We start from the raw sequence: 13,001 nt of genomic DNA, 5'->3' as shown, positions 1-13,001 counted from the left end.
AAAAAGTAAAGAAAATAAATAGAGTTTTGGGAGGGAATTAATTTGAAAAAAGCATGGGATGAGGGGAGGGACATTGTGGTGGGTACTTTATTTAGTTTAGTGGTAAAGGGAATGATGGAAAATAGTTTTGAAAATGGATTTATTTAGTTTCCTTTTAGGCTGTCCCCAAGCAGGATCGTCCTTTTTAATTCCCCCCCTTTTACGCGGGAAATCTGAGACCCCCATTACTTTTTTTTTATAAAAAAATTATTATTTATTATTGAGAATTATTGTATTGGTAGGTGGCTATGTATAATTAAGCTTTTGATAGGGTCTTAATAAATAAAGTGGTTAGGGGGTTGGACATGGAAAAAGTTAAATAAGTTAACAAATGGGCCAAATCAGAAATGAAAAACTCAAGGGAAGCCCATTCATTTGCTAGGCTACAAGCCCTACTTCAAACCTTCTAACTTTACAACAAATACCCTTCAACCCTATCCATCCAACACCAAGTTTATACAAAATGTAACCATTTTTGTAGCAATGAAAATGCAGCCGCAAGTTTGGAAAAATAATGAACATTTCACCTAAGACTTTACACATGAATTTAGGTACCCTTAACTACGAAACTATACTTACATGTGTTTTTATTTCCAATTGGATCAAAGTTATTTTTTTTTTAAATATTTATGCTATTATTATTAAATATTTTCCGACAAAAATCTTATGTTTGTATGATAGCATCTATTAACGGGGATATAGAATAAAGCCATAAATATTTTTTTTTTATTTTTTTTTTTTTTTTTTTTTTTTTTGCGTTCTGTCACCAACTTAGGTCCCCCATTGGTGACATAATCATCAACTGCGGCAAAAACGAACAGTGGCAAACTTGAAAATTAAGTGGAAATCGATGTGCATTTATGTTAGAAAGGTACCATGCAAACGGCGTAATATGCTCCGTGGGCCAAGCTGCTGCTGACTGGGATTGGCTAATTGTACGCCGATTAGAAGACTTATTCGTAAGCGTAAGTACCGTTTTACCCTCCGTTTTAGTCGCGTGATTCCCGTAACACTTGAATCTTGCGTATTCTTGACATTTTAACTGCAGGCGCAGGCGTTACGTTGCCCAAAATGCTTCGATATTTTTTTAGGTTTTGTTATTTTGAATTTACTATAATACCCTCATGTCTCTCATATATAAATAATTTTGGAAAGGTTCAAAAATATAACTTATGCAAATATTAAAATGAATGAAGTAAAAGAAAATCAATATTTAAAGAAAATCCTCCAAAATGGTTTTTCTAAATGAAAAAAAAAAAAACAAATTGAAACACGGTTAGGTTAATTTAATTTAATTTTGGAATACTGTGAAGAAGAATAATAAAGGAAATAAATAAATAAATAAAGCAGAAAGTGGTTGCGAGTATAATGTGAATTTTGGTAATAATAGTAGAATAGAGAAAACAAAATAATGAAAATCTCGAAAACCTGAAATAATTCAGCACCCCACCGAAGACTGAGGGTAAAATTGTAAATTCACCACAGTCCCCCCACCGTATTTCTTTAAACTTCCCCCTTTCCACGTTTTTCCCCCAACCCTGCCTCCGTCTCAAGAAGAAGAAGATCAAGATCAAACCACCATATCTCTGCTCGGCTCTGCTCTGCTCTGCTCTGCCCTGCTCTTAAAATCCCCTTCTTTTTTTTTTTTCATTTCTCTTTTTAATTTCCCTCTTTAATCCGCCATGGCCTCCGCCTTCTTCTTCTACATTTCTCTCCTCTCTCTCTCTCTCTGTCTTCCCCATTCCCTGTCTCTCTCCTCCACCATCCACGACCTCCTCCGCTCTCAAGGGCTGCCGGCCGGCCTTCTTCCGAAGGAGGTCAAGTCGTACACCCTGTCTCAAAATGGGTTGTTGGAAGTGTTCCTGGATGGGCCTTGTTTAACCAAATATGAGAACAGGGTTCTATTTGAGAGTGTTGTTAGGGCTAATCTCAGCTATGGCAGTTTGATTGGCGTACAGGGTCTCACTCAAGAGGAGCTCTTTTTATGGCTTCCTGTTAAGGATATCATCGTGGATGACCCTAAATCTGGGCTTATTCTCTTTGATATTGGTGTGGCTCACAAACAACTTGCTCTCTCTCTCTTCGAAGATCCCCCCAGTTGCAAGGCTCAACCCAAAGGTAAATCATCCTCTTCGATTAGTTTATTGTTGATTATGATGTTCAATGTTAGATCCATCTTGGGTTTTGATGATTTAAGATTCCATATTCATATTCATATTGATGTTTGTGTATGATTGATTGGGATTCGCAGAGGCGTTGAGGAATCAGGTGAGGAAGGAGAAAGGATTTGAAGCTCTAAGATAGGGAGAGACAGAGAGAGAGAGAGGAGAGGAAAATGTCAAAATCGTGCTGGAAAATTTTGTCTTCTTTTATCTTTTTCTTTTTTAATTTTTTTTTTAATTTTATTTTTGGTTCTGTCNGGGAGAGACAGAGAGAGAGAGAGGAGAGGAAAATGTCAAAATCGTGCTGGAAAATTTTGTCTTCTTTTATCTTTTTCTTTTTTAATTTTTTTTTTAATTTTATTTTTGGTTCTGTCCCCAATGCCTATATAACTAAATTAGTTCTAATAATAGCTAATACTGTTATACGAGTTAGTAGNAAAAAAAAAAAAAAAAAAAAAAAAAAAAAAAAAAAAAAAAAAAAAAAAAAAAAAAAAAAAAAAAAAGAGCAGAGTTTCCATTTCTTGGAATCCTATGCCCAAATCATATTGCAATTTTCTTCCTTTTTTTTTTTTTGTCTCTTTTTTGTNAAAAAAAAAAAAAAAAAAAAAAAAAAAAAAAAAAAGAGCAGAGTTTCCATTTCTTGGAATCCTATGCCCAAATCATATTGCAATTTTCTTCCTTTTTTTTTTTTTGTCTCTTTTTTGTTTTTTTAGATATATATAAATATAGAAATAATATAAAATATGGAATTTTGGTTGTCTTGACTTTCCATTTATAATGAAATATTTTTGTGAAGCCATTTTGTTTATTATTCAGTCTAGAAAAGGAGGAAATTAAGANTAAAGAAAATAAATAGAGTTTTGGGAGGGAATTAATTTGAAAAAAGCATGGGATGAGGGGAGGGACATTGTGGTGGGTACTTTATTTAGTTTAGTGGTAAAGGGAATGATGGAAAATAGTTTTGAAAATGGATTTATTTAGTTTCCTTTTAGGCTGTCCCCAATCAGGATCGTCCTTTTTAATTCCCCCCTTTTACGCGGGAAATCTGAGCCCCCCATTACTTTTTTTTAAAAAAAAAATTATTATTTATTATTGAGAATTATTGTATTGGTAGGTGGCTATGTATAATTAAGCTTTTGATAGGGTCTTAATAAATAAAGTAGTTAGAGGGTTGGACATGGAAAAAGTTAAATAAGTTAACAAATGGGCCTAATCAGAAATGAAAAACTCAAGGGAACCCNTCCTCTCTCTACAACTTATTTTGTTTTTAGTTTAAAAGCTGATTAATCGACGATTGTTAAGGGAAACACAGCCAAAGATGTGTTTTTGGTTTAAACTTTGACCAAAAACACAGGAAATTGAACCTACAATGATTTCTCAAGGTAGGTTCATTTGAATTTATTTGAATTNTCAACCCTATCCATCCAACACCAAGTTTATACAAAATGTAACCATTTTTGTAGCAATGAAAATGCAGCCGCAAGTCATTTCACCTAAGACTTTACACATGAATTTAGGTACCTTTTAAGTGCCAAACTATAGTTACATGTGTTTTTATTTCCAATTGGATCAAAGTATTTCTTTTTTAAAATATTTATGCTATTATTATTAAATNTTGGTTGAGCATACATTTGGTTAGGTTGCACATATGACCATAGTTGGGCCAAAAATAGTATTTATTTATTTTATAGCTTGTTAATGGAACAAAAATTGAATGTGGAGATAGGGATGTTGGTGGGGTCACCCCCCAAAAGGCCAAAATTCCCCATACACCAAGGCACCCAATTTGGCACATGCTTTGCCCCATTCATTGAGTATTGCCTTAGTTACCATAAACCAACCCAGAGTATGAATTCCTTCATTTTTAGATTCAATTTAATAAAACTAAGCTTTCTATAATGATAAAACAAAAAAGAATGTTTTAAAACTTTGAAAGACTATATTTACTAAAGAACCCTTAACGAGATAAGATTGGATGTAGACAAGACATGAGAACTGANAAAGTTGTTACAACAAATTTCCTTATTGAAATATATCATTATAATGGGGATGAATTAAAGTATTTTTATATTTAATTAAAATATCATTTTCATCGTTGTATTTTATGTTTTTTAGTTTCTTTAAAATTTAGTCAATATTGTTTCAATGGAAAGTTTGTAAATTAATACACAATAACTAAATTTAAATATTTAGAAGTATAACTTTTTATTTTTATATAATTCATGTTGAATGTTTAAATTAGTAGATATTATTTTGAATGATTAAAAGTTGAAGGTGAGTACTAACCAGTTTGGAAAAATCAACAAAAACAAAATCATATCTAAGATTTGATGTCGAATGTTGATTAGTATAAGAAAAGATAAAATAAACACAAATTGGTGTAGAAATTGTTGAAAGCGAAGTAGGAATATAAATAAATATTAGATGATCATTTGCGTAATTATATCTAATTCATATAATTATTCAGGCTTATCACGGATTACCTTTTATAATACACACGATTTAATTTTTTTTTGAAAGTATTAAAGCTGATGAATTGGCGAGATGCGGATGGGCATGGTGGGACAGGAGTCCGTGGAAAGACAGAGATCGACGGTGGGATCCGCGCCACGTTTATCTTCCACAGAATCTCCTTGCATCTCAATACAGGAGAAAACAAGAGAACCAAGGATGTGTGTGTGTATATATATATATTTATATATAAACAATTACATCTCGCAAAATCTGCCTTATCGCTCTCTTCCCCCACAAAACAGAGATCCGGTAAGCCACGAGGACAATGTCCGACATGTCGGCGTCAGATCCCGGAGGCCAGGCGGCGGACATCCGGCAGCCTTTGTTGGCGGCGGCGGGGAAGGGGTCGGAGAGGCTAACGGTGGACGAGATGCTGCAAAAGCACTGCGGGGAGTTCGGGCGGTGGCAACTGAGGCATTTCGTTCTGACGAGCCTAGCCTGGGTACTGGAGGCGTTTCACACGTTGGTCATGATTTTCGCGGACCAGGAACCCGAGTGGAGCTGCGTGGGAGGTGGGTCGGGGTGCGGTCCGGAAGGGGCGAGGATTTGCGAGATGGAACCGGGGTGGTGGCGGTGGAGCGGGGCAACGGGGATATCCACGGTGTCAGAATGGGGATTGATTTGCGGTGAGAAGTATAAGGTTGGATTGGTTCAGGCCATGTTTTTTGGTGGCTGCATGATTGGTCAGAACTTCCTCTCTCTACAACTTATTTTGTTTTTAGTTTAAAAGCTGAATTAATCGACGATTGTTAAGGGGGGAAACACAGCCAAAGATGTGTTTTTGGTTTAAACTTTGACCAAAAACTTTGGAAATTGAACCTACAATGATTTCTCAAGTTAGGTTCATTTGAATTTATTGAATNGGTTCATTTGAATTTATTTGAATTACCCTTTAATAGGGTGCTCCTTTTATGGTTAATTGACAAATTTAATTCTTTTAAAAATATTTGATATCTCTATGTTGTCACACCATACATTTATATCACATTTATATGATGATAGTGAACAAAAGAATGTTTGGTTGAGCATACATTTGGTTAGGTTGCACATATGACCATACTTGAGCCAAAAATAGAATTTATTTATTTTATAGCTTGTTAATGGAACAAAAATTGAATGTGGAGATAGGGATGTTGGTGGGGTCACCCCCAAAAAGGCCAAATTNGCGCCGTTTGTGGTGGTGATGGGGGGAGGGCTGCCGTTTGCTGTGTTTGCAGGGTGTGGAATTATGGGTGGGGCTCTGGCGTTTTACTTGCCCGAGACGCTGAATAAGCCTTTGTATGATACGATGGGCGGCATAGAAGATGGGGAAAAAGATTGTTTGAACAATGCCTGAACCTGTATGGTTGCTAGCTACCTTTGGAGTTTTGTTGATGCTTAAAACACAATTCTGTGGATTCTCTTATGATCATGTGTATGCTGAGATCACTGATGTAGCAAGCCTAATTTTTCTTTTTAAATAAAATTGTTATTATATGCATCTCATATACTTACTCTCTAAAAAAATAAAAAAATAAAAATCTAAAATCATGTGAAGAAAATAAAATAAAATAAACTATATAATTATATGTAATTTGAAATTTTCATTTTTTTGGGAATAATTTCCGTTGGGTTTTGTAAACCACACAATTATCCAGTGGGCTGGGTCAATCGGCCCACAGTTAATTATTAAAATTTTCACCAATTATTTTATTCCACGTTTGACAAAGCCATTAAGAAAACCGGGAAGTATTTAATTTCAACCGGGTTAATTTATTTATCCTTTTCCGTCCTCTTTCTCCTCATCGTTAACTTCAGACACTTCTTGCTATGGCTATGTTGTCTTTACGATCTCTCCGGAGATCCTCACTCTCCACTCTCCCACCCTGCTCCATCCGATGGCTCTCAGTTAATCAGTTATCGACTTCTTCGTCTTCGTCGGTTTCTGCTTCAATTTCGGCTGACGATCGGTTTCGGATCCCTTCTTTTATTGGTTCCTTTCTCAAATTGACCTCAGGAATTTTGCTAGGATCTGGATTAGGGTTTCTTTATGCGTCTGGTAGTTCTGCTACTTCAGCACTTGCTCTTGCGGAGTCAACTGCTGTGGATAGTGTTGAAGATGGCGTTGTTGAGCAGCCGTGTTCGAATTCGTTTTTTAGGAAATTTTCTCTACCGGAAATCTCCTCCAAGTTTCTGTTTAAAGGTAAGAAATCATTCTTTCATTTCTTGGTTTTCTTGTTCTTTCGTCCGATAGGGGAGTAGAAATCATGAAGAGAGATTAGTGAATGCGTAAATATATATGTGATCGTAGTTGGAAAAAACGGAAATAAAATCGTATTTGTGTTGTTGACTCTTTGCTCCTTTCTACTTGGTGGTTGCAGAGGAGTTTCGTCGAAAGGTATTCTTCAATTACGAGAAACGTATTCGATTGTACAGCCCTCCGGAGAAGGTAGACTAGTTATTTTGTGAATTGTATTATTTCTCTTTTTTATTTTTTCTTTGACAGTCTCAGTAACTAACAGTGTGAAGCATATTATGATTCTTCTTTTCCGAAGTGAAGTGGTTTTTCTTTGCAACTAGTCACGATAGGTTGGGAATAACCTGCCTGTGCTTTCTGAACAAAATCGATTTTATGTAAGAACCTTTGAAAAAATTAATAATTTAAAATGTGTTTAGTATACTTGTTGAGTGATTTTAGGTGATCAAAACCACTAGGAGGGTCCAAATATGATTTTTAAAGTAGTAACTGAAAATTCTCCAAATATGTACCAAAAAATTAAAATATATTTATAATTAATAGAATCGTTTTTTAATATACTGCAATCAAACAATTTGTACTTAAAAATACTTGTGAAAATCTCTTAAGATCAAATAACATTTTGTTGAAAGATTTTTTATTTTTTTTTAATTTTTTTTTACAAGAAGTGTTCAAACTATAAGGTATTCCAAACTGAATCCTGAGCTGATTTTATTTGAACCATTGACAAATTCGCTCTTGAATTTAGTAATTAAAATTGGCGCCTACCTCAGAAGTGTTAGGCGACTGAAATGTTTGAGTTTGGGGATTGGATTGCAGAAATCAGTACAATGAGAGATCAAATTGGTTTCCGGGCGTTCTGGAAACCTTTAATGTCACAACATATATCGTTGTCTGTTATCTTTAAGTTTTGATGCTTTTCAACAATGTAAATTTCACATGCTCCTTGAGTTTCAGTTGTTCTAAGTTCCTAACTTCTAATAATTTGATTCGTTAGGTTGTTTAAAAGTTTGCTATATTTGACATATTTTCTTGCCATCTCATTTCCTGAAGGTCTTTGAGTATTTTGCATCATTTCGTGCGCCAGATGGAGAATTACTCATGAGACCAATGGATCTAATGCGGGCTGTGATTCCTGTCTTTCCACCTTCCGAGTCGCATCTGGTAAGAGATGGATATTTAAGTGGGGAAAGGAACCCTGGGATGCTTCGTTGTGCCCCTTCGGATTTGCTCATGCTTTTTGATATAAACAATGATGGGCTTGTTTCTTTCAAAGAGTGAGTCGTCCATATTTTATATTTTTATGATACTTGTTACATTTTTCTTTGTGCTATGAGATTATATTTCCATCCCATGATCAACCCATTGTGAGGTTATGAAATTTCTCACTATGACATTTTAGTCTTCTGATAATTATACTCGAACTTGAAGATCTGTTTCTTTGCTTACCAGGTATATTTTTTTGAAAACACTACTCAGCATCCCAGAATCAAGTTTTCTTGTGACGTTTAAAATGTTTGACCGCAACGATGATGGGTATGTTACGTTTACCTTGTTCAATAAGTTTACTTTCACAATGATGGATAACATCAGTCTTGTGGTTTTAAACCTCAAAAAATATTTTTATTATTTGGAAAAACTAAACTCCTGTTTTAATATGCTCCATAAATAGATCCATGATTGTTCTCTATGGGCAAGGGCCCTATCATCACGGTCTTCTCTGCACTCTTTTATGTGCTGAACAATTTATTTTTTGGATTGATTTTGTTCCCTGCATTTTGAGTTTACTGACTGGTATTACAATTGAGCTGACTCTCTCCCTCTTTATGGATTTGTCTTATTAATNAAAGAAAGAAAGAAAGAAAGAAAGAAAAAGATGGGTGAGCATACTCAAACGATAGTATCTAAGTTTCACAAACCATTAGAAAGTAGACTAAAGGTTAAAATATCATTTTGGTCTGTGTACTTTGGATTTCATTCCATTTTGGTCCCGGTATTTTTTATTGTCCAAATTTTGTTTATGTAATTTCAATAAAACTTAAAATTCCTATGCGTAGTTTAGGGTTAAATTTTCTGTAAAAAATAATAGTCTATATTAGCCTTGACTCTATAAATTTTGAAAATTTATTTACTTGTGTCTTTTTCTTGTTTGAAAATTATTAGTCTTATTTAACCTATTTCAATACAAATTAACCAACCATAGTAGGGACCAATTTTTAAGATCTATTGAAATTACAAACTAAATTTGAACATTTGAAAGGATAGTACCCAAAGCCCAAAGTACTGTGACCAAAATGGTATTTTAATCGATATATTTTCGATAATTTAGGCTTTCAAGACTGGTATGAGTCTATTTTCTTAGCACTCTCTTTAGGATCTACAGTGATCGAAGCAGATTAGTGGCGATGTGATGGAACATTATTCTCATTATGCAAGGCCTCTGAGCTTTACTAGAAAAAATCATTGTGAATGTACTTTTTTTAAGCTTCTTTTAGTTGAATGCTGATTCTGAGTACAATTTAAACTACCATTAACCTAAGTTATATGTCTTTTCATGACAATGGTGCCTAGAGTAATAGTTTTTCATTTTATTGGGAGATTGATAAAGAAGAATTCAAGAAGCAATTTAAACTATCATTAACCTAAGTTGTATGTATTTTCATGACAATGGTGCCTTGAGTAATAGTTTTGCATTTAATAGGGAGATTGATAAGGAAGAATTCAAGAAAGTGATGGCTTTGATGCGGTCTCATATTCGACAAGGGGCTCAACATAGAAATGGACATCGTAGCAGGTTGATTGTTGATGGCTGTGTGGAGAATGGAGGCCTAGTAGACTACTTCTTTGGTAAAGATGGAGACGCAGGTCTCCAACTTGATAAATTTGTCCAATTTATGAAAAATTTGAAGATTGAGGTAACCCTATGCTAACCAAGTGTTGAATTTCTTAATGTTTACTATAACTCGATTTAAGCTAACTTGTAATTAGAGCAAATATTCCTCGCGACATTTCAAAACTGATTGATAAGTGGACAGTTTGGAAACTATTTATTATTCACATTCTATCTGAATTCTGAACAACAAAATATTGATTTTTATTATAGATGTTAAGATTGGAGTTTGCACATTATGACTATAAACTAAGAGGAACCATATCCGCCAAGGACTTTGCATTGTCCATGGTTGCCTCAGCTGACTCGTCTCATTTAAGTGGGTTGCTTGATCGAGTTAATAGAATGGACGATAACCCACATTTGAGGGACATTCGTGTCACATGGGAGGAGTTCAAGGATTTCGACGCCCTACGTACAAAATTGCAACCATTTTCGCTGGCATTATTTAGTTATGGAAAGGTTAACGGCTTCCTGACAAAGAATGATTTTCAGCGGGCTGCATGCCAGGTATGATATGCTTATTTTGCTTCATCTTTCTTACCAAACAAAGTCCATCATATCCTTACTACTTTCTGAAGTCTAAAGAATCAAATATCGATGTAAAATATCTATTGAGGAAGAAATCAAGCTTTACTTCCATGTATTTATTGTTTTGCTATTTATTTATACGCTGTTTCACATCTGCTCCCACTGAATCTTCTGGAACTTTTTTTTTTTTTTTTTGTGGTTTGAGAAAGCTGATTCAAGATCCTCTTCGACCACATAATTTTTTTAATTGCTGAGGTTTNGTTTGAGAAAGCTGATTCAAGATCCTCTTCGACCACATAATTATTTTAATTGCTGAGGTTTTTTGTTTTTTTTCTTTTGTTTGCCCATGGGTGGATTCTGTGTAATCACAGGTGTGTGGCATCAATCTGACAGACGAGGTTGTGGACATAATTTTTCATCTATTCGATACAAATTGTGATGGGGAACTGAGTGCAGAGGAATTTATTAGAGTATTGCATAATCGAGAGAAGGATGTTGCTCAGCCTTTGGAGGCAGGAATGATGGGGCTTTTCTCTCGCAGCTGGAGTTGCGAAACCAGCTCCTAATTCTTGCAGGTTTGCTTCCTTTTTCTCTACTAGGTTTTAGTTTGTGTAAAGTTTAGTTTACCAGAATACCCGCCTCTAACCCCAGATAGTTCAAAATGTAAATAATACCATATTTTTTTCTCTAAAGGGGCTACCTTAGTGATTAGCTCTTAAATGTATTAGGCTGGAAATGTAATATTCTTTTATAAAAGAAAATCTTTGAAACTGCTTCGAACTCAAAGAAATATGAAGGGTGTTACAAACGGACACATCTTTTGTTTGCAATGTTGATTTGCTATTTCCCTTGGAATTCCAAAATTTTAGAAGGATAATTTTGTCAATTTATACTATTTGCATGGCTTTTAATGTTTAAGAATAATAAATATAAAATAGAAACGCGAGTATTTCAAAGCAGCCTTGTTTTTGTTTTTGTTTTTGTTGTTTTTATTTTTATAATACATTAGTATCATTTGTGCTTGTCCTAATTTAATATATTACGCTTTAAAACAATGAATGGTGTAGTGCGCAGACAAAGGCACGACAAATCAGGATCATATTCCCTTCCACATTATAAATATTCTTCATCTTCTCCCTGTCTACTTTTTTTTTTTTTTAAATAAAAAATCAATTAAATTCTAGATTCAACTTCACTTAAATGATAAGTTTCTCGCAACAAAAAAAACTTTAGATTCTCAAGTGAAACAAAATATTATTTTAAGTTATTTAATTATCCATACCTAAGAATTTAAAATGTTANTTTTAAGTTATTTAATTATCCATACCTAAGAATTTAAAATGTTAGTCATATCAAATATTATAATTCAATATGATAATTTTTTAAGATTTAGTGTTACAATTTAGTGACTTAACCTATGGCACTTGAAATTACGAAGGTTAGCATAAATTTGAGAAATTAAATAATTTTTTTTTTGAGCTTAGGGATATATCAAGTAAAACTTTATAGATGGTAATTAATGCCTCAGAAATGTCTCCCTAAAGGCTGGTATCCACTTTCTTCCTTATTTGTCTCCCTTTAATTAATCCCTCACTTTTTGAAGAAGGCAATTTTTATCTTAATTTGAATCAAAAGAATTTGCTCGGAATATCATCATTCTAGGATCATCGATAACTGAGCAATGTCTTGTAACTTACTTGACTATTCTTTTTCTTCGTGTACATTGCTGGAAGTGCTTCTCGTTCTTAATTACTACTCACTTGATGTGATTTTACATTTACAATTTTATTTTTTAAATTTCTAAAGTTGCTTCTTGTGATTTACGATTAAAGCTTTTTCATCTCTACTCTATACTTGAATCAATAGGTTTTGTTTTACTTTTTAGGTGAAAGGATGATTTTAGTATATTTAAACGTTCTCACATTGCTTATATGGTTTGACATTGCAGTTATCTACAATGTTGATAGCTTCTCTACGAAAGCAAAGCTTTCCGTGTTGAAAACAAATTTGCATCTTCCTTTATTATTCTTTTCCCCTTGTTTATTGTGACCACTGTTTTTATGTTCATGATTAAGAATGCATTCAAAATCGAGAATTCTGAAGTAGCAGAACCTATGATGCTGAGAATGTTAATAGTTCTGCTTTTAACGTATTGAGTAGGGTTTGTATGGATTTTGTTGTGGTGAACTAGTTGGCAATGCTAGAACCAGGATGTTTATATTGTTACGTAAATAGCTCTCTGAATATTATAGAGAACCAACGTAACTATCGATTTTTTCTTTTTTATATATATGGAAGGCCAAATAAGGAACAAATGTAGGGGAGGTGATGTGATGTTGACAGGCATGATGGAAACATAAAAGATGAATGAACGATGTTTTTTTTGAATAAATCAAAGTCTAATTTATAAATAATGTGAATTTGAAAAGGTCCGATTTTATGTTTGTTGATGTGAATTCTTTTTCATATTTAATTTGTATCAACGCCTCAATTATCTTAAATTTAAAATCTATTCTATTTTCAAATATTTTAGTTATTTTGAAATTTAAAAAAAAGAAAAAAAAAATTAAGACGAAATTAAGTATTACATTAGGGACCATTTTTTTTTTTTTTTTTTTTTTTTTTTTTT

General features: G+C 33.7%; 2 protein-coding genes across 3 annotated transcripts; both read left to right on the top strand.

Annotated features, from left to right (window-relative positions):
- Positions 1-1,651: 1,651 nt before the first annotated feature.
- Positions 1,652-2,452, top strand: LOC111805505. Its single transcript, XM_023690613.1, has 2 exons — positions 1,652-2,157; positions 2,291-2,452. The coding sequence occupies exons 1-2, from the start codon at positions 1,722-1,724 to the stop codon at positions 2,341-2,343; spliced, it is 489 nt and encodes a 162-aa protein (XP_023546381.1). The 5' UTR covers positions 1,652-1,721; the 3' UTR covers positions 2,344-2,452.
- A 4,013-nt stretch (positions 2,453-6,465) lies between these two features.
- LOC111790752 (calcium uptake protein, mitochondrial-like) lies at positions 6,466-12,604 on the top strand. Of its 2 annotated transcripts, XM_023671797.1 has the most exons (8): positions 6,466-6,897; positions 7,076-7,143; positions 8,005-8,228; positions 8,404-8,487; positions 9,653-9,866; positions 10,055-10,351; positions 10,744-10,947; positions 12,321-12,604. In XM_023671797.1, the coding sequence occupies exons 1-7, from the start codon at positions 6,525-6,527 to the stop codon at positions 10,936-10,938; spliced, it is 1,455 nt and encodes a 484-aa protein (XP_023527565.1). In that variant the 5' UTR covers positions 6,466-6,524; the 3' UTR covers positions 10,939-10,947; positions 12,321-12,604. The 2 variants fall into 2 exon arrangements, with proteins under 2 accessions (XP_023527565.1, XP_023527555.1); XM_023671787.1 differs by lacking the exon at positions 12,321-12,604 and having other exon boundaries at positions 10,744-11,202.
- The last annotated feature ends 397 nt before the right edge of the window (positions 12,605-13,001 follow it).

This window comes from Cucurbita pepo, chromosome LG01, assembly GCF_002806865.2.
Source record: "Cucurbita pepo subsp. pepo cultivar mu-cu-16 chromosome LG01, ASM280686v2, whole genome shotgun sequence".
In the NCBI taxonomy this organism is placed as follows: Eukaryota; Viridiplantae; Streptophyta; class Magnoliopsida; order Cucurbitales; family Cucurbitaceae; genus Cucurbita; species Cucurbita pepo.
Note: the sequence above shows the minus strand (reverse complement) of the source record. Positions and strands in the feature narration are given on the sequence as shown.

Excerpts from the sequence above, each read along its gene's own strand:
- LOC111805505 (XM_023690613.1), top strand. The coding sequence starts at position 1,722 with ATGGCCTCCGCCTTCTTCTTCTACATTTCTCTCCTCTCTCTCTCTCTC. Across the intron at positions 2,158-2,290 it reads TTGCAAGGCTCAACCCAAAG|AGGCGTTGAGGAATCAGGTG; the intron begins GTAAATCATCCT and ends TGGGATTCGCAG.
- LOC111790752 (XM_023671797.1), top strand. The coding sequence starts at position 6,525 with ATGGCTATGTTGTCTTTACGATCTCTCCGGAGATCCTCACTCTCCACT. Across the intron at positions 6,898-7,075 it reads CTCCAAGTTTCTGTTTAAAG|AGGAGTTTCGTCGAAAGGTA; the intron begins GTAAGAAATCAT and ends TGGTGGTTGCAG. Across the intron at positions 7,144-8,004 it reads TGTACAGCCCTCCGGAGAAG|GTCTTTGAGTATTTTGCATC; the intron begins GTAGACTAGTTA and ends CATTTCCTGAAG.